General features: G+C 42.1%; 1 protein-coding gene across 1 annotated transcript; it reads left to right on the top strand.

Annotated features, from left to right (window-relative positions):
* Positions 1-585: 585 nt before the first annotated feature.
* On the top strand, positions 586-8,120 carry LOC139449441 (GDNF-inducible zinc finger protein 1-like). Its single transcript, XM_071230837.1, is given in 2 exon segments — positions 586-3,313; positions 3,315-8,120. Coding segments are annotated over 2 exon segments (2,667 nt in total). The 5' UTR covers positions 586-841; the 3' UTR covers positions 3,510-8,120.
* Positions 8,121-21,128: the final 13,008 nt, after the last annotated feature.

Raw genomic sequence — 21,128 nt, 5'->3', positions numbered from 1 at the left:
GTTAAAGCATTCGCCCGTCACGCCGAAGACCCGGGTTCGATTCCCGACATGGGTACAATGTGTGAAGCCCATTTCTGGTGTCCCCCGCCGTGATATTGCAGGAATATTGCTAAAAGCGGCGTAAAACGTCTATCACTCACTCATCCAAAAATATGAAAAAGATTAGGGGAGGGTAATTATTTTCAGTACAACCTAGCTGTGAGTAATGACCGGTCCTTTAGTGGGGATTAGAACTGGTCATAAGTTTGAGAAGAATGTTACTGGTTAATCGCACTCACTATTTTCCTAACCTGATAGATCACGGAGATTCCGTCAGATGTGAGGGGGCACATTGATTGATCATGACCTTTGCAAAAAGAAATACGAATTGTGAACAGATAAAATACTTTCCTTGCCCTGATCGATAACATTTGCTGTTACAAATATGTAGTTTACAGTGCTAATATCCGTTGACATACACTGAGGGTGCAAACTGCCCGTATATACGGTATTTCCAAATAAAACGAACCGACAGCTTCAAAGGGAGATAATCAGACACTCTTCTGCAATAGAGATTTATTTACATGTGTCAGGGTCGCACTCGAAAAGCAAATGTTGTGGCATTCGACGATGTAGTGTGACAGTCCTGAAAAACAAATATATGTTCCGGAGACAGGGTAATAACGGATACGATGAGAACAAACATTCAACATTTTAACATGAGACCCAAGATTATTACATGGGCGGTGGGAATAAGGTCTCCGAGTAAAATCAAGTGCCAATCAAACACGCCCACGATTTCCGATAGTGTAATTTGACACAGTTGTCCCGGAACGAAGCAAATCAATGAAACGCAAGGACAATGACGAGAATATTTTCCAATGTGGTTGCAGATATTGACAATGAACTGCATGGGAAGTTTCCCTCAGATTTTGATTATCATGCCATGGTGAGGAGAGTCAGCGAGGACGCTGGTGTGAAGATTCGGGATGGCGGTGATAGTAAACACATCTCTCTACAGGGCGTTTGGGTCGCTATGGAGAGGGTTCATAGCCTGCTTGCCACAGCATTGGCAGTGTACGGAGCCAGAGTGGTCCCAAGGGATACAACTTCTCCATCGCCCACACAAGATTTTCAAAACTCTGCAAGTGTAGTTCTGAAACCTGCATCATGTATCGTCTCTGGAGACAGCATTTCACAACAGGACTCACTCAATCCAGTGACCCAAAGTGAGAAAGACATTCCTGTATCAAGTCATGAAAAGATGGAAGTAAAAGGAGAATCTAGCACGGGTGAGATTATCATGAAACCTAAGTTTGGAAAACGTACAAAAAAGAGGAAACCCGTAAAATCACTCACTTTACCAAAGTCGGAATCAACTGTCACAAGTACCATAAGAAGAGAACGTAAACAACATATGACACACAACAATGATAACTGTAAACTTGATGAACCTGTACCGGAAAATGATGAAAGTAAGAACTTGGAAAGTATGGAGGCAATTGAGCAATCTGTCAAGAGGAAACGAGGACGTCCCAGAAAGCATTCTCCTGGTCTTTCAAGTCAAAGGATATTCACCAAGTTCAGATCAAAATTCAATCACAGGAAAAAATATTCAAGATTGAAGCGAACTATACATGATGATGGAAAGAATTTGAGTAGAGGAAGGGGTCGACCTCGAAAGTTCCCAGAAGGAGATCCAGAGGAATTTCCATGTCCCGAATGTGATTTTGTTGCCAAAACTCGGAACACACTTGGAGATCACAGACATAGAGTTCACCTTGCTAACCCAACTAAATGTGATATATGTCATAAAGTCTTCCCTAATCGTCGGTACATGAAGCGTCACCGTGCATCTCATGTCGAGCCACAACACTGTTGTGATGTTTGTGGGAAAATGTATAAAATCCGAAAAGCTATGCAGGAACATAAGAAAACTCACGAGGAAGGATATTCCAGGCCGACATTTCAGTGTGGTATGTGTCCAAAGTCATTCTGTAGTAATTACATTCTCTCATGCCATGTCAAATCAGAACATTTGGGTCAGAAGAAAAGCTTTCTGTGTTCAGTATGTGGCAAGAGCTTTACAACTAAACATTCACTCCAAGAGCATTCAAATGCTCACACTGGTGCTAAGCCTCACATATGTGAAGTGTGTGGTAAAGGATTTTGTTATGAATCTGCGCTACGAGATCATAAATATGTTCATATTGGTGCTAAGCAATTTATCTGTGAAATTTGTAGTAAAGGATTCAGCCAACGATCTGGATTAAAAATGCATATGAGAATTCATGAACAAAAAAAACAATTTGTGTGTAGCGACTGTGGTCGTGAGTTCACACAAAAGCAAGCTCTTCAGAGACATGAGAGGGTTCACAAGGGAGATAAGCCATTTATATGTAAGCTGTGTTCTAGGACGTTCAGTGATGCATCAATCATTCGTCGTCACATGATTTTGGTTCACAAAATCCACAAAGATGCCAAAACATGGAGAGAGGATATAATATGCAAAGTACAAGGGGCTCTGAATTACCATGTTGAGAAAATATCTGAAATTGAGGAGAAGGTTGATCATCAAGATTCAACAGCTTCAGCTGAGATGGATGTTCTAGCTGCAGCAGCTAAAGCCGTAGAATTACCACTTGTTGATGGCCCTGGTTCTCCTGATGTGGTAAGACCTTCCAGCTCGGGGTACACTGTGTACAAATCGGATGGGTATGCTGATATTAGTGTGGTGAACGCTGGATTACAGGAGGGTCAGGCTATTGATCAGTCAGGCCGTAGAGACATCCATCTAGCTTCGTCTTCCTCATCTGCGTGGTACCCCTCTCTCAAACCTGAACTGATCCAGCTGCAGAAACAGGACTTTACTCAAGACAAACATGGTTCTAGCACCTACTTAGAAACACAACACACAGAGCAGCATCATTCCCAGACAGCCTACCTTGATGCCCCAAGTCGACCACAGAGCCAGGAAGCTTTGCCGCTGAAAAGTCAAAACCATGAAATATCCGTGGAAGGGCAGATAGGTCGAACAGACAGTCCAGCACATCCATATCTACCTATCCCACAGGATTCGAGATTTGCCAGTAACCATAACAACCGCTACACACACAGTGTACACATTGACAGAGGTGCTCAGTATGCAACAGATTCCTGCCCAGATGGCAGCAATCACCATGCACCGTTTGTGTCTGATCCAGAGAAAATCGACCACTCGATCAACTACCCTGAAACAGCAGGGGATAGAGTAGCCCACTATTCTACAGTGAACCGAGACAGAACAGATAGGCAGGCTCAGTACTCCCAGGAGAGCACAGATGGGTGTGAGCGACCCCCCCCCCTTCCCCCCAGACACTCCTCCCACTCGGACTGACCCATCTACTCCTGGCAGCAGCAGTAACAACTTCCCTACCTCGCCCCAACCATGGCCCTCCATGTATGCATACTACTCCCATCTGGCCAACCAGTTTGGGATGACACTAAGTGACTATGCCTACATGGCAAATCCAGGGAATTCACATCAGTAGTCATCGCTATATGTCTTTATTCTCTGCAGTGTGCTACGGTAGAAATCCACAACTGGCTAGCACATGGCTTGTCAGTGATTGTCAGATACGAGCACTTATCCTCTGGTCCCAATTCATAACCATGATAAATGTAATAGAGGAATTCCACTCTTTGATGCCCTTTTTTGATTGAAGATTAGATGTTTTGATTTGTGAATGTGATTTGTTTGACATTACTCGCAGCAATATTCCAGCCTTATGAAGGCGGTCTGTAAGTAATCAAGTCTGGACCAGACAATTCAGTGATTGACGTTATGAGCAATGATCTATGCAAGGAGGACATGATGACCTTCAGCAACTAAGTCAGCAAACCTGACCACTCAATCTCATTTTTCGCCTCTTATCCCAGGCATGGATTTCTGAAGACCAATTCTAAATTGGATGGTCACAGGCTTGTGAATGTGTGAATCTGAGAAACTGTTTCTAATTGGGTAATCATTGACTGTTACATTGATAAAGATGTCAAAGTTGTATTTGCAAGACTTGATCCAAGTTGCTGGGACTGCCAATTTGGCCGAGCATAGTCCTCCTTTAAGGTAGCCGTAGAACTATGTTTCTTCACATTGTCTGTATTTTACACCATAATTATGGTGTCACTTTTGTTGGGTAGTTAATTCTCACAGAACACTGGGTCCGATCACTTTGTTATAACTTTAACATAGATTTATGACCGATTTAGCAGTTTATGATTATGTGTTACAAACAATATCAGAAAACTTGCTTTGACATCTTCCATTGAACTAAACAAAACGATTAAGGGCCATTTCCTGCCCATCAGTGCAAGTTCATGCCCATCACTGCAAGTTCATGCCTACCAGGGCAAGTTGGTGCCCATCAGGACAAGTTCATGCCAGTCAGGGCAAGTTCATGTACATCAGCAAGTTCATGCCAATCAGGGCAAGTTCATGCCCATCAGGTTAGGTTCATGCCAATCAGGGCAAGTTCATGCCCATCAGGGCAAGTTCATGCCCACCAGGGCAAGTTCATGCCCATCAGGTTAGGTTCATGCCAATCAGGGCAAGTTCATGCCCATCAGGGCCATTTCCTGCCCATCAGGGTAAGTTTGTGCCCATCAGGACAAGTTGGTGCCCATCAGGACAAGTTGGTGCCAATTAGGACAAGTACATGCCAATCAGGGCAAGTTCATGCCCATCAGGTTAAGTTCATGCCAATCAGGGCAAGTTCATGCTCATCAGGGCAAGTTCATGCCCATCAGGTTAAGTTCATGCCAATCAGGGCAAGTTCATGCCCATCAGGGCAAGTTCATGCCCATCAGGTTATGTTCATGCCAATCAGGGCAAGTTCATGCCCATCAGGTTAAGTTCATGCCAATCAGGGCAAGTTCATGCCCATCAGGTTAAGTTCATGCCAATCAGGGCAAGTTCATGCTCATCAGGGCAAGTTCATGCCCATCAGGTTAAGTTCATGCCAATCAGGGCAAGTTCATGCCCATCAGATTAGGTTCATGCTCATCAGGGCAAGTTCATGCCCACCAGGTTAGGTTCATGCTCATCAGGGCAAGTTCGTGCCCATCAGGTTAAGTTCATGCCCACCAGGTCAAGTTGGTGCCCATCAGGCCAAGTTCGTGCCCATCAGGACAAGTTCATGCCTATCAGGACAAGTTCATGCTCATCAGGACAAGTTTGTGCCTATCAGGACAAGTTCATGCCTATCAGGACAAATTCATGCCCACCAGGTCAAGTTGGTGCCCACCAGGGCAAGTTCATGCCCATCAGGGCAAGTTCTTGCCCATCAGGGTAAGTTTGTGCCCACCAGGGCAAGTTAGTGCCCATCAGAGTAAGTTCGTGCCCACCAGGGCAAGTTAGTGCCCACAAGGGCAATTTCGTGCCCATCAGGGCAAATTAGTGCCCATCAGGGTAAGTTTGTGCCCATCAGGGCATGTTCGTGCCCACCAGGGCTAGTTGGATAAGTTCATGCCCACCAGGGCAAGTTCATGCCTATCTGGATAAGTTCTTGCCCATCAGGGCCAGTTCATGCCCATCAGGGCTACTTGATGCCCATCAGAGCAAGCTGTGGCCACCATGAACATGTTGAATTTTGATGCATTTGCTGGGATGCAAGTACTTTCGTAAAATCATAGGCAAGAATATAAATATTTGCCTAACAACTGACCCTAACATGAAATCAGAATGACAACTATTTTTTTGGTGGTTCCAGAGTCATTAGAGTATTTTTGTATCATGTTCCGGGACCCTAGTTTGACCTGAGTTAAGAACTATGTGAATAGTGTTCATGGCATCTCCCCCTGGAAACTATGGAAATGTTGGTGCTAAGATGTGTGATATAGTTCTATAGTGGGCTGTGCCTCTGACCAGTAATGGGGCACGAGTGGCCCAGTCGTCTAAGGTGCCGCGATTCGCTGTGCAGAGTTGCGTCCCTTAGGCACGCCAGAAACCTATGATTTTGGGTTCGAATCACGGTTCGCCCCTATTATGTTTCTAGGTTTGTCAGCACTATACCCGTGCTCGTGGGTTTCACCGAAGTGGTAAACGTCTGAGACCTGCATCACTTCGGGCTTTCCTCCCGGATTAAGCTGACACGCCGTGATATGACTTGAATACTTTTAAAAGCGGCGTTAAGCCAAACTCACTCACTCACTGACCAGTAACACCCTGACTGGGCGTCTTTCAGCAGTGATATCCTTTTGTGAAGTGATTTCATCACACATTATTGTACCAGTCATTCCTCTTCCATCAAGCATCAATGCTGAAACATTTTTTTTTTTTGACCTCCATTTACAGCATTTTGCAAGTTTTCATGCTTAAAAAATTATTTGCTTTTTTTAAAGTTGTTAGATGTAAATCTATCTTGGTTTCTTCAAGATCAGTTGCTAGTGTCCTGATGGTCGATATAAACGGTCGACCATCAGGTCGATATAAACGCACAAAAACATATATGGACCCATTGTTTTAAGGAATGGCTATGAACAAGTTTCAAGATAGAAACAGAAATATCTTGTGTTTTTCCAGAGTTTGAGAAACAGCCTAGATCATTGATTGTTAATGTTGTTATGTTGATGTGGCTGGTACTGATTGTGTGCATGTTTTTTGGGACAAAGTCAAAAGTTGGAAAGGGAATAAAAATATTAAAAGGAGCTGACAAAAAATGTTCCCTGTAGGATGGGGGGGAAATAAGTAAAAAATAAATGTTTTTTTTTTTTTAATGTTTGATAGGTATTACTTAGAAGTTGACGGATGACAAAGTAGACACAATTTATGGAGAACAACTTCTTTAACTACTGTAAAGGCTTGCTTGACAACGATATAAGGATCTATATCGAAACATTGCCTTACAGTCAGTAGTTAAAGAAGAATTTTTTTCTCTGATGACAAAGGGAGGTTATTTCGGCAAATCTGTGTATCAAGGACAAGGGACATAACTCTAGAAATTGTTTCAAGGAAATTTGCATCAATTCATTGCCTGAAGGATCTTGCGAAATGTTAATGTCAAAATTAAACATCATACGTTTTGTAGAAGATTTCTTTAAAAACACTTAGTAATCTCATTTTTGTTGTTGCAAGAATGACATGGTGGCACATGTAAGTGTAAATGTGGATTTATATTTTTCAATTTTGAAGAAAATAGTTTCATCGGATCGATGAACCAACTGATAAAACAAATTATTGCCTCAGAACTGATTTATGCAAAGTTTGAAGACTTTCTTGTATTCACTGGGCATGTTTGTGTTTAGAAATATTTCTGTATGAACATATCACACCTATTATAGACACATGTGAGTTCTGGTCAAATCAAATGCATAATGCAGGCGTACTACTGAAGACAAACAGACGTTGATCTTACTCATAATTTCATAAGTTAGGTGGGTAGGAAATTTGATATGCTTGCACAGTTGTGTCCCTTAGGCATTCCAGGATCATGAGTTCAAATCCAAGATTTGCTGTAATTATGATCCTAGGTTTGTCTCTACCTGTGCTTGCATTTGGCTTTCCCCCCATATTAATGTGAGACACTGTGATGTAACTGACATACTGTTCAAGGGGAGGTAATACCACATCACCCCCACACTAACAATTGGAATGTTGAGTGTCTGATCATATACATCGTCTCTCTGTGATCTGACACTTATATTGTCAGTGTCCACTTGAAAGTGATACTGAATATATACCAATATGCTAATGCAAATCCATTTTTGCAAATTATTCTTTAATGTCATGTAAAGGTTTCATTTTTTGAATAATGGGGCACGAGTGGCGTCTGAGACACTGAGATTTGCTTGCACAGTTGCGTCCCTTGGGTGCACCAGGAACCTATGATTGTGGGTTTGAATCCCGGTTGGCCCCGATTATGTTTCTAGGTTTGTCAGCACCATACCCGTGCTCGTTGTTTACATCCAAAGTGATAAACGTCTGAGACCTGCATCACTTCGGGCTTTCCTCCCTCATTAAGCTGACACGCCATGATATAACTTGAATATTGTTAAAAGCGGCGTTAAACCCAACTCACTCACTCCCTCATTTTTGAATATAATGGAATCCTTGGCAAGTTTTCAGATCACCAAATGTCCAAGTTAGTATTTATGTAGAGACTCACCCGAATGTCTTTAATATCTTTTAAACTTTTATCGACTTGTGTTAATGTGTTTGTTAACCAAAGACACAAGGAGAGATTCTATTTATAATCCAAAATCATTCTTTCAACTTTTTCTGTTTTAAAACAGTAATAAGTAGTGACAGATTAGTGATGTCATTTGATTGTCACCCATTGTCATGGTAACCGATGACATCATTTCATTGCAATTTCATTGCAGAAATATCTCCTTTGCAAGCCAGTGTTGGATGATAAATATGATTATTCCCAAAGCTTGGTGTCCTGAATGTGATGTTTCCAGACTTGCCCAGTGGTATGTGGTATATAGCAATCACTGGATTGTCTTGTCAAGACTCGATTACTTACAGACCGCCATCATATAGCTGGAATGTTGCTGAGTGCGGCGTTAAACACAAACAAACAAACAAACAAACAAACTTGGATCACAAATTTATTCAGATGGGACCCTGTACTATTAAAATGAGCTGATCAACTGCATTCAACTGCAGTGTTTTATTACTGGTTCAACATTGTAACAAACAACATGATATAACTAATTTATTACACACCAGTACTGGGGCACGGTGGTAGTCTAGGTGGTTAAGCATTCACTCGTCACTCTGAAGACCCGGGTTCAATTCCCCACATGGGTACAAAGTGTGAAGCCAATTTCTGGTTTAAAATCCAACTCACTCACTTACATAGCAGTACTATTCTTCATATCCATATGGTTGTTGATATCCAATTTTGACTTTGTATGCAAATGTACATACCATGGTGCCAAAAGAATTTATTAAACACAAAAGAAATGCAAAATATTAATCCCTATTTAAGTGAGTATGGCTTTGTGCTGCTTTTAGCAATATTCCAGCAATATCACAACAGGAAATTCTTGTAAGTGAATGTTGGCATAAGGCAATTTTTAATTTATATTTTATTCCAATCATTTTGAACATTATTTTGAGGCATACTTTTTTGGACAAGATTTTATAATGAGGATGAGAGAAGGAGGGATATAAAAAATGTGTTTCAGACTGGGATGTTTGGTTAGCCGAGTGGTTAAAGTGTTAGCTTGTCATGTTGAATCCAAGGTCAATTCCCCACATGGGTACAATGTGTGAAGCTCCATTTCTGGTGTCCCCTGCAGATTTAGACCAAATATGATCCTATGGTCTGTCAGAACCATTGTGACAACAAACTTACTTTGACCTAATTTGACATTGAAATATTGTTCAGAGCAGCATTAAACATGAACTCACTCAGTCACTCACTCACTCACTCGCTCAGTTCTTGGCCTTCGTGCAGTCACCCTTGGTGGTAACATGGTGGCACGGGCGCATGGGTGTCCCAGCCATCTAAGGTGCCTCAATTTGCTGTGCAGAATTGTGTCCCTTATGCATGCCAGAAACCTATGATTGTGGGTTCGAATCTCAAAATCACAACAATTATGTTCCTAGGTTTGTCAGCACCATACCCGTGCCTGTGGGTTTCACCAAAACGGTAAACGTCCAAGACCTGCATCACTTAGGGCTTTCCTCCCACATCATGACTCAAAAACTCTTCATCGTGTAGTTCACTTCAGGATAGAATCCAGATTATATCCTGCAGGTTGGGTGAGAGGGAGGAAATATAAACAGGCGCCAAAACATCAGTTAAAAAACTTGTACTGTTTTCACTTCACAAGGACAATGCAGTCAATCATAATCAGTATTCCTTCAGACATGTACTTCTCATCTGGTTCCTTTTGGCCCATATTTGTCCAGCTAGCCTGATGGGTAAAGCAATGGCATGTCACACCAAAACCTGGGGTTTATTCTGCACTGTGTAAAGCCCATTCATTCTTGGTATTCCTCAAAGTGATATGGGGGGCACGGATGGCCCAGTCATCTAAGGCGCAGCGATTCGCTGTGCAGAGATGCGTCTCTTGGACACGCCAGAAACCTATGATTGTGGGTTCGAATCCTGGTTCATCCCGATTATGTTTCTAGGTTTGTCAGCACCATACCCGTGCTTGAGGGTTTCATCACTTCGGGCTTCCTCCCACATTAAGCTGACACGCCGCGACATAACTGGAATACTGTTAAAAGCGACATTAAACACAACTCACTCACTCACTGAAAGTGAAATGGCTGGAGTATCACCAGTAGCAGCATTTGACCACACTCACACACATTTTCAACATCTCCACTGTTTGCATGAATTGCAGTAGGACACCACATTACATACCTAATCTCAATGTTAGAAATGCTGATAATTCATTCATCTGCATTTGGAGGAGGCAGATGCCTTCAAGTCAACAGAGGCTACCTGGATTGTAGATCATGTTTGGATGGTCGGGTAGCCTAGGGGTTGAAGTGTTCGCTCCTCACACCCAAGACCCTGGTTCGATTCCCGACATGGGTACAATGTGTGAAGCCCATTTCTGGTGTCCCCTGCTCTGATCTTGCTGGAATATTGCTATGGTGTAAATCCATACTCACTGACTTAGATCTTGTTCGATGTTGGTTGTTGTGTCCTGTGTTCTGTGTGATCCTGCTTGTTTTCTGTACTGTCTGTACATACAGTAATCACCACATATGAAGTTTATTTTATAGAAACATATATCTACACCGTTTGCACAAACTATTTTATATATCCAAATATATGATTGACCTCCTTTTTTCTGATTTGAAAAGAATTGTATTTAACACTGAATAAAATAATTCCACAGAACACAGTTTTCTCCTTGATGGATGTGGATAGGCATCAGAAGGGTATTGGTGTGGTATAGAAGTGTGATTGTTACATGTAGGCATTAGATCCAAATGCATTTTTGAACCCTCAAAGCCTTGCTTTGCAAGTGATCACAGGTGAGTAAATTTATGTTTGTTTTACACAGCAATCAATATATGACAGGGGTCTGTAAATGCAATGCAATCAAATTTTGTTTGTGGTATTAACACTAGAAATACAACACTTAATATCTGTCAAATAACGCATTGTGTTTCAAGGCATTGACAATAATTTTATCTTATACCTCATCGGTCCAAAAAAAAGAAGGTTTTCATGTGCGACTCGAACTCGTAATGTTTCGCTGCAACTTGCCAAATAATGTGAGAGTAAGTACAATCCGTTGTAGCTAGTTATTATCTCCCTTGGACCGCACCGTCGCTTGATTTTAGCTTTCCGCATTGGCTCACACCAAGGCGGCTGTTCATTTAGACTGAGGGGAAAACGGGGGAATCAGGGGGGCGGGTGTGGGGGAGACAAAGTGGAAGTTAGGGGGAGCTGAGGGGGATCGTAGGGGAGGCAATGCGAGAATGAGGGGTCAGTTTCAGACTGAAAGGGTTCGAGAGAAAACTGAGGCGATCGGGGAGACTGAGGCTGGGGGAAGTCATGGGGAGACTTTGGGGAGGTCATAGGGAGACTGAAGAGGGTGGGGGGACGAGGGTGGGGTGGGGGGTTAGGAACTGAGAGGGGTCGGGTCGGGGTAGGGGGATTTAAGGTGAAGTCTTAGGAAAAACGGGTCGTGGGGGTGCTGCGGGGGGAATGAGAGGATGTTAAGGGGAGGGGGGGTAGGGTTGATATTGAGGGGAAGTCGGAGAGTCTGAGGTGGGGTCGTGGGAAGAGTCTGAGGTGGGATCGTGGGAAACTGATGGGTAGGGGGAAGAGTGAGGGGAAGTCAGCTAGGGGAAGACGCGTCTAGTTTATCTTTGATTTGTTTGTTTGTTATTTAACGCCACACTTAGCAATATTCCAGCTATATGACGGCGGTCTGTAAATAATCGAGTCTGGACCAGGCAATCCAGTGGTTGATATCATGAGCATATTGGGATCAATGACATTCATCAACCAACTCTGAGCCTGACCACCCGATGCCGTTACTCGCCTTTTACGGCAAGCATGGGTTGCTGAAGACCTATTCTACCTCGGATCTTCACGGGTCTTGTATCTTTGCATCACAAACTGACCACGACCAGTGTATAGCATATCTACACTATGGATACATGTATTTATAAAAACAAAACCCATCAACTTGTCAAGGACATGTTTCGCACCTCTGATTTACAACATCTAAACACGAGGGCTGACAGAATCAGGTTTTCCTCTCACAATAATTATTTGCACAATAATGACGGAATATGAGACGGAATCCGTCAACGTGAAGGACAAGTTGCTCCTTCATCCATGTTTAGCATAGAGTCACAGGGAACAAACATCTTTATCATACCTCCATGTCAGAATGATGAGATCTGATTGGTTCACGTGATCTTGATAAAATACTGTGTAATCCGCCTTGGAGGGGAATAAATTTCTCAGCGGGGGAATAAATCCTTTATACCCCAGATCGCCTCCGTAGTCTAGTGGTAGAGCGTCCGTCCGGAGAGCGGAAGGTCCGGGGTTCGATCCCCCGCCGAGTCATACCAAAAGACGTTAAAATATGGTACTTGTTACCCTGTCTTGCGCTCAGCATTAAGGGGCTAAAACAAGGACTGGTCGGCTCGGAGTCAGTATACTGTGTCTGAGTGGGGTATTCATGTTACGGCATGGTATCTCATTGGGCTAGCACTATAAATCGGCATCAGTCCGGACTAGTACACGCAGCCACACGCACACGTGCACTATGCAGTTGCAATAATCCTGGACGCGACGTTAAACCACATTTCACCTCACCTCATACCCCTAATCCCTTATAACCCGCTTCAAAGCAAAAAAGCAGCACGCTTTATCCGAGTAAATGAACCTCAGCTCAATCGAATGGCTAACAATTTTTTTTTTTTATAAATGTCATATGAAAATATGACGGTAATATAAATTCGTTGCAGCGGGATCACTCGGGGTATGTGGATTTCTATACGTCCCTCTTTTGGTTTTTCCGGCTCGTGGTATAAAACTTAAAGCGGGCTGCATAAACAATGCTCAGTGAGTGAGTGAGTGAGTGAGTGAGTGAGTGCGAATGTGACACACGTAGGTCACTAAACTTGAGTCTTATTGCAAATGGTGGTGGTGATGGTGGTGATATTGTCATATATTTGCCTGACCCCCCAATGAATGTACCATTTGTTCACCCCCACCCTACCACACACACACACTCACACACACCACAAATACATGTAACATTTTTTCCACGACTCTCAGTCCCCTCCCTATAATAAATGACCAGTCCTTGAATAATGTTGAACGGTTATGTTTTCATGCCACCTCCCCCATTGTTGTGATAAATTTTGCCGACCACACCTCTTTCGCTGTTTATTTTTTGCAGGACCCCCCCCCCCCCCCATGGTAATTGACGTTGACCTGTACCTTAGACACGTATTGCAATAATGGTACACAATAATGCTAAGTTACGCACGTACCACATGTTGAGAATTGTATATAGTATAGGATCTATACTGCCAAAATTTAGTCTGTCACAAAGTCTCTGAACAAAGGGACTCGTGAAGATCGTTGGTAGAATAGGTCTTCAGCAACCCATGCTTACCGTAAAAGGCGACTATGCTTGTCATAAGAGGCGACTAACGGGATCAGGTGGTCAGGCTCTCTGACTTGGTTGATGCATGTCATCGATCCCAATTGCGTGGATCACTCATGATATTAATCACTGGATTGTCTGGTCCAGACTTGGCTGTTAACAGACCACCGTCATATAGCTGGACTATTGCTAAGTCCGGCGTTAAACAACAAACCAACCAACCCTGAACAAAAGCCTTTTCTCTTCGGCCCAGCCCTCACCGTAATGTTATGGCCTTAAATGATGGAAATCTAGATTGTCCACAAGTTATGAATCTCTCATTTCGTTGGGGCTCATTTTCAATTTGAATGGAGTTTTTTGTTTATCAAAATTATATTTTTTAATAGACTATGTTTTAGTCTTTGCCCGTAATAGGCCCAACCTGGGCAAGTTCAGGCGTGGGGTTGCTGCTCTTCGCATAGAAACAGGGCGTTATGAGAAAACTGCCAGTAAGAGAGGTTTTTCCCAAAGTGATGCAATAATTTACTTCCTTATGTATTCAAAACCTACGTTTCAGCTTATATTGTTTGGCAATATACTTTAATGACGAATATGGTGTTTTATCTGATGTACATCAGTTCTGTTTTTTAATTTCCAACAGGGACATAACGGTTAATACTGCCAAAAAATATTATCGACGGCGAGCATTATTATATTTTTAATGCCTATGCATAAAAATATGTCATGTTATAATTTATATACATAGTCTCTCATAGTTCCATTGGGAACGCCATGTGTAATTGTGTCTGTGTTTCAAAGCGTGTAAGTTGGTGTACATAAATTTTAAATAAAATATCTCCCTGTATGTCTGTATATATTGCTGGCGAGCAAAAATAGGATAAATATATCAGATTATCTAGGTACGAATCATCACCTCATAGCGGTACAAGTGGACGAGTGAGTGAGTGAGTGAGTTTGGTTTAACGCCGCTTTTAACAGTATTCCAGATATATCACGGCGTGTCAGCTTAATGTGGGAGGAAAGCCCGAAGTGATGCAGGTCTCAGACGTTTACCACTTCGGTGAAACCCACGAGCACGGGTATGGTGCTGACAAACCTAGAAACATAATAGGGGCGAACCGGGATTCGAACCCACAATCATAGGTTTCTGGCGTGCCCAAGGGACGCAACTCTGCACAGCGAATCGCGGCGCCTTAGACGACTAGGCCACCCGTGCCTCCACAAGTGGACGAGGTATTTCATTATTGTAAAGAATTGTTCAATATCTGAATGCAAATTTTTCATTCGCCAGCATCGCTTTTCAGGTGACCACAGGTGATCATTCAAAGCAAGTAATTTTTTCAAGATTTAAAACTAGATTTGCAAATTAGTCCAAGAAACAATACAATTAGTGACGTGATATCTACTCGTAACACGACGGGTGGATAATTCGGTTCACCTTAACAATATACAAAACACATATTTAAAATAATTCCGGGAGTGAATCGTCTCTTTCATGGGTCACAACGGAAACACCCAAAACGAGTATTTCCCACTCGCAGTATTTCCGACGTGTTGACACCGTGACGATAGACATGTCGGCTCCTCTGGTGGCGACACATATCTCCTGCAATAAATACTCCCGGATGTAATGGAAACACCCATACAGTGACACCTCGTTAGTCCGGAAACCCGGCTCTCTGATCACACTGTTAGTGACATCTAGATTCATACAAGTGGACAACATCCGTTGACATGCATGGAAGGTTATCGCAAATATGTAACTCAACCAAGGCAACAAAACCATTATCACAATCGCAAGAAATATCTGCTTAATCAGAATCCGTCGTAAGATTCCAGATTGAATCGCAAAGTTTTTTTAAGTTATTGTTTAAATAATTGTCTCTAATGAGAGTTTCATTGTACTCTCATACAATCCCTGGCGTTTTCTCTGGGAACATCGCGGTTTCACCGTAAGAGCTGTGGCGGAAACTCCCCAACAACATAATGATTATGAAAGTTGTGCTGGTGGGAACCTATACTCGCCATCATAATGTTAAAAAGCAGTGGGTTCATAAGAGGAGGGGCGGTGGGGTAGCCTAGTGGTTAAAGCGTTCGCTCGTCACACCGAAGACCCGGGTTCGTTTCCCCATGGGGTACAATACGTAAAGCCCATTTTTGGTGTCCCCCGCCGTGATATTACTGGAATACTGGTAAAAGAGGCGTAAAACTATACTCACTCACTCATAAAAAAGTCAGCAAAATAATTAATCATGCCTTTTAATGCACAATTAATAACGTCGTGTGTCTCGCGACGAACCACGTGGCCAATAGTGGTGGTCGTCCAAGCTATAGTGTGACTAAGAAACCCGATTGAGACTAACATCTGCTAAAAAGCACGAGTATCACGTAAATATCTGTAAAATATACAAAACATGAAGCCAGCATACCAGGGAGAATATGGATGTCTTCCATGTCAAAAGAACAACAGGGTATATCATTAACGCGTCGTCAAATGCTTTATAACAATGTCCGAATGACGGTTTTTGTCCAGTCGTGTATAATAATGACAAGGCTTTCATATAACTAGGCTCTCAGCAGCTCGTATGTTGAGGTGAAATTGGGTTTAACGTCGCGTTTATGATTATTGCACATATATAGCGACGTGCACACGCGAGTGTGTGGCTGCTTGTACTAACTTTATAGCGCTAGCCCAGTGACATACCATGCCGGAGTTTAACATGAATACCCGACTCAAACACATTATACTGACTCCGAGCCGACCAGTTCTTGTGTTATCCCATTAATGCCGAGCGCCAGGCGGGGTAACAACAAGTACCATTTTTTAAACATCTTTTGGTATGACGCTGCCGGGGATCGAACCCCAACATTCCGCTCTCCGGGCAGACGCTCTACCACTGGACCAGGGAGGCTGTGTCGCATGTTGATGGTGCAGGGTATTAGTTCTATGTAGTTATGTAGGTAAGAGGTGTTTTACTTTGAATATTTCAAACTGTTCCTGCTGACAAGTTAAATTATACGCATCAATGAAAACAGCAAGCCACCCCACCCACCCCCAAAGTAAACACTTAAAAATTTGGATTTGACAAACAGTTACAAACGTTATCAAAACGTCACTAGGCTGAAAACAGTGCAAACTTAAAATCTAAAACATCAGCGATGGGATCGCGTGATCAGGCTCAGTGTCAATCACTGGATTGTCTGGTCCAGACTCGGTTATTAACAGACCGCCATCATATAGCTGGTATATTGTTGAGTGTGGCGTCAAAGAACAAACAAACAAGAAAACATCGCCATCGAATAACCATTTCTTTTTCGTTTCATGTTTAGCTATCGTGAAATGTGATTGCGGACGTACTTTTACCCGGCAGTTCGCTTCACGCAAATAGCAACTTTCTACTTTCATTTGTACAAACTTGTCCAGTCATTCTGTAGTATAGACTATACATGGCTCGAATTTAAACAAACTGCAATAAAATCAAACTCATGTTCCTAGCATTCAGTGGGGGTACTTTTCATTGTATCAAAATTACAGAAATGTATAAATGACGTAAAATCACAATCCATGTTTTGATGTGTCTCTGACGCGGTCACCTGAGTGTGAATGTTACGGAGCACACATATTGTTAAATGTTTGTACTGGGTTCGTGTGAGGACACAGTTTATTATAGCCCATAAACATTCTCGCTAATTATTTCATTGAGAACAAATTAGCGTTGCTGTATAATATTTCTGTCGACCTGTCTTCGAAACCCTATAAACTAGTTCCCGAGTGCGACCAAAGTTTCACCGACTCTCTCCGCGGTGCTTGTATTGTAGATAACACCAGCGTGGAAGGGTGGATGAGGATTTGAAGAGGATAATAAATTCCTGGTACAGAGGCGATGACACGGCTTGGTCCCCCCCATGTGCTCCTCATTCACGATGAAGAGGGACAAATTCCCGCCAAATGAGCAACACGTTGTAAATCTCAAACAAGTTAAATAAGTCCCCCCTCAAACGATTCGTCTCGACCGGTGCGCTTATTACTGCGTTGCGATGACAGAAGATTCTGAAGCAGATCAAACACCGCCGCCTTGGCTCACATCAGCATCACAATGGTCCAGTGTTGACCACGGACAACGGGTATAGATATGCGTGCTTAATTGCTCAGAACAAATGACGTCAGTTCGCGCGGGTTTGTATCATACAACAACGCGGTAGTTTTGTTTCTCCTTTCTCGCCTGTATTGAAGATCTCATTAGAGACAATTTATCACTTTGCGGTAACAAAAACCTTGTGATTTCAAGTAAAGGGCGGGACAAAAGGTGTGTGATGTGTGTGAGTGAGGGTGAGGATCACACGGACAATGACTACCTGTGTCCCCCCCACGGAACAAGGTGTGAAACAGACATGCCTCATTTGTACGCTGCTTTAATTTTGCCATTAAAATTCAATTTTCCCTACTTTTCATCTTCAAAGGGTTTACATGTATTTTAGAAGAGTCCTTCGGCCGTTACAGGGAATTTTTGGAGCCGTTGTTTTATTTCGACAGAACATCAGAAAATTCAAATAATGATAAAAATAATAAGTATTATCATATTAGCAGATAATTACAGACGTCTCGGGAACACCTGGTTTCGTGAGTGAAGGTATCTCAATTGGTCTTTCATTGCGATTGTACTTTCGACTTGTTTGAATTTCTTTCCTTGCAGAGATTTTTATACAGAGCATTCAAGTGCATAATTCACGATGGCAATCAACACCACAGAACAGAACACTTTCCCGTCATTCCTGTACCGTGAATGGAATGAGGTAGGGTCGGGGAGCGATTTTAGATGTTCTCCCCACACTGACTGTCATGTGATAAAGTTTACGTCTTTACATAAAGAAGTTGAACTATTCTGTGATCATGTCACGTATACCCGTACCAGCGTCAAGCAGAAATAGAATATAGTTTTTAGTCAGCGCATCAAGGCATACACTCGCCGCGAATAGCTGCAAGATTGCTGATGCGGCGTTAAGCAATATTCACTCACTCAAGACATAAAAACCAAAGAAAATTAGCAACCTTTAATCCAAGAGAGGGCAGACTACTACTATCGCTCTTCATTACGTCGGCCGGTGTACTGTTTCTTCTGGACATCAAACACTAACGATAAATCGATCACTAAGTAGAGAAACACAAAGCTGAATGGGTTTTAAATAAAAAAATATATCCTGAAATAGATATATGTGAAATGAGTCCGCATGGAGCCATGACAGCTGATTATAACACCGAGTTTATGACTGTAACAGGATGCGGGTAACCTGCGTCATTTGTAATTATAATGTCACTTATGACAGCTTGTAAAACACGAAGCTACCAATAGTAATTTATGAACACATTTGCTAGTCACATATGGAGCACGGCAATTAATTACCACATTCGCATGTTATATTCATAATTCATTCCTCAGATAAACGAAGCCGATTAAAATTTAAAAGTGTTCAGGATACTGGTTGTACTCAACTGGAATTTACCAGCTTGGGTCAATATATTCACAAGATTTGTTGTTTAACGCCACAATAAATATTCCAGCTATGTGACGACGGCATGAGTTTGGATCAGACAATCCAGTGATTGATATTATGAGCATCGTTCCACGCCGTCGGGGTACAATGACATCTTGTGAAAAACAGAACATCGTCCAAACCCTTTCCATCACCACAAGCAGCATCCTCTAAAGGAAAGCATTGTACAATTCGGACTGCATCATGAGATGTGTTTATGAGTGAGTGAGTGAGTATGGTTTTACGCCGCTTTTAGCAATATTCCAGCAATATCACGGCGGTAGACACTAGAAATGGGCTTCACACATTGTACCCATATCGGGAATCGACCCCGGGTCTTCGGCGTGACGAGCGAACGCTTTAACCACTAGGCTACCCGACCGCCCCAGATGTGTTTATGAATCACTAACGAATAGTTCAGGGGATGTTAAAATAGAACTTACTTAACCTGATTTACAAAGTACAATGAAAATACTTACTCTGTTCATGTCTACCCCTAAATATTGAGATCCGATTTATGTTTAATGACATTTAAAGGACGGCGACATAGGACAGTGGTTAGCTTTGAGTCGTCACTCTTAGGCCCCGGGTTCGATTCTCCTCCCATTTCTAGTTTCGCTGTTGTTTGTGCCTGGAATAACGACGGCGAAAGACACTTCTCAAACAATGTTATACGAGGCATTGGATTTAGTATGGTATTCTCTGTTTTAAACTTTACAATCCGTAATATTTGAACAAATTTAATTATTCAAATTCTTTATTTTCTGTACACGCTCGGTTTCTCGAGACACCACGCTATTCTTACACTACCAACACCTAAGCCTGTTTGGTTTGATAAAGACAATCAACACATGAAGATCCGTGTTAGAATTAGTCTTCGGCAACCTTTTCTTGTCGTAAGAGGCGACTAACGGGATCGGGTGGTCAGGCTCGCTGACTTGGTTGGTGCATGTCAGGGTATCCCATTTGCATAGATCGGTGCTCATGAAGTCAATCACTGGGTTGTCTGATCCAGACTTGATTATTTACAGGCCGCCGTCATATAGCTGGATGCGGTGTAAAACAACAAACAAAACAATACAATCTTTCGTAACTGTCTTTGTAAACATTATACGATGTTAAATGACAGCCATTAATTTACATTGTCCTTTTATTGACAGCATTTTTAATAGAAAAAATTCAGTTTTACATACTCAGGTTTCAGAAACACATTTAATGAAACGTGGGCCTCTAGTTGTTTTCACAATTAATCAATGAACACCGTCATCTCACTTGTGTTTCCTGATACTGTAAATTAGGTAAACCTCAAGTGGATTTTAATCGCTTAGGTGACATATTTCAGTAACGATATATATGATATATCAGGTATATAGCAGGTAAATGTTATAACCGGAGGTATTTGATGTATATTACACCAATATAAATTATTTATGTTAATTTTAATATTTTAACCTATCGTTTTATGTAATTTTAAGATTATTTAATGTCGGGGTGTTGCCAACATTGCCTACACCTCGACAATGCGTGTATAATACTTGACACTTTAATAAAACTATCTTCTTCTCCTTCTTCTATAAGTAATATGGAAAGTGACCATCTTCCAACTTCCTATCAGTTAAGCTATAGTCTATGTGTTAACAATCTCGCCAGTTCATCTGATAACATCTTATACTTAGCCCTATATTTGTGTTTGGACTTGTACCATATGTTCACGTGTTTTTTCAGGTGAAACAAAAAGAAGATTTTCTTTTGCATGTGTTTGTGATGGGTGCCACAGGTAGGGCAGGATACGCTCACCTTTTCGTGAACAACTGGTATCAACACTATTTGATAGCTGAAACACATGCTCGTGATACAGTCGGAATCGTGCGTTCAGAAGAGATTTACTTCGGAATATGGAAAGGGGTTTGTTTACTAAAAAAAAGAAATCTACTGATAATGTTGACGCCGCGACATTCGTAAAGAATTGAAATTTATTTTGGAGTCGTTGACACACAACACCCGGCATATAAATATTAAGTCTATAA

Source organism: Haliotis cracherodii, unplaced genomic scaffold, assembly GCF_022045235.1.
Source record: "Haliotis cracherodii isolate W230 unplaced genomic scaffold, xgHalCrac1.p SCAF_8, whole genome shotgun sequence".
In the NCBI taxonomy this organism is placed as follows: domain Eukaryota; kingdom Metazoa; phylum Mollusca; class Gastropoda; order Lepetellida; family Haliotidae; genus Haliotis; species Haliotis cracherodii.
Note: the sequence above shows the minus strand (reverse complement) of the source record. Positions and strands in the feature narration are given on the sequence as shown.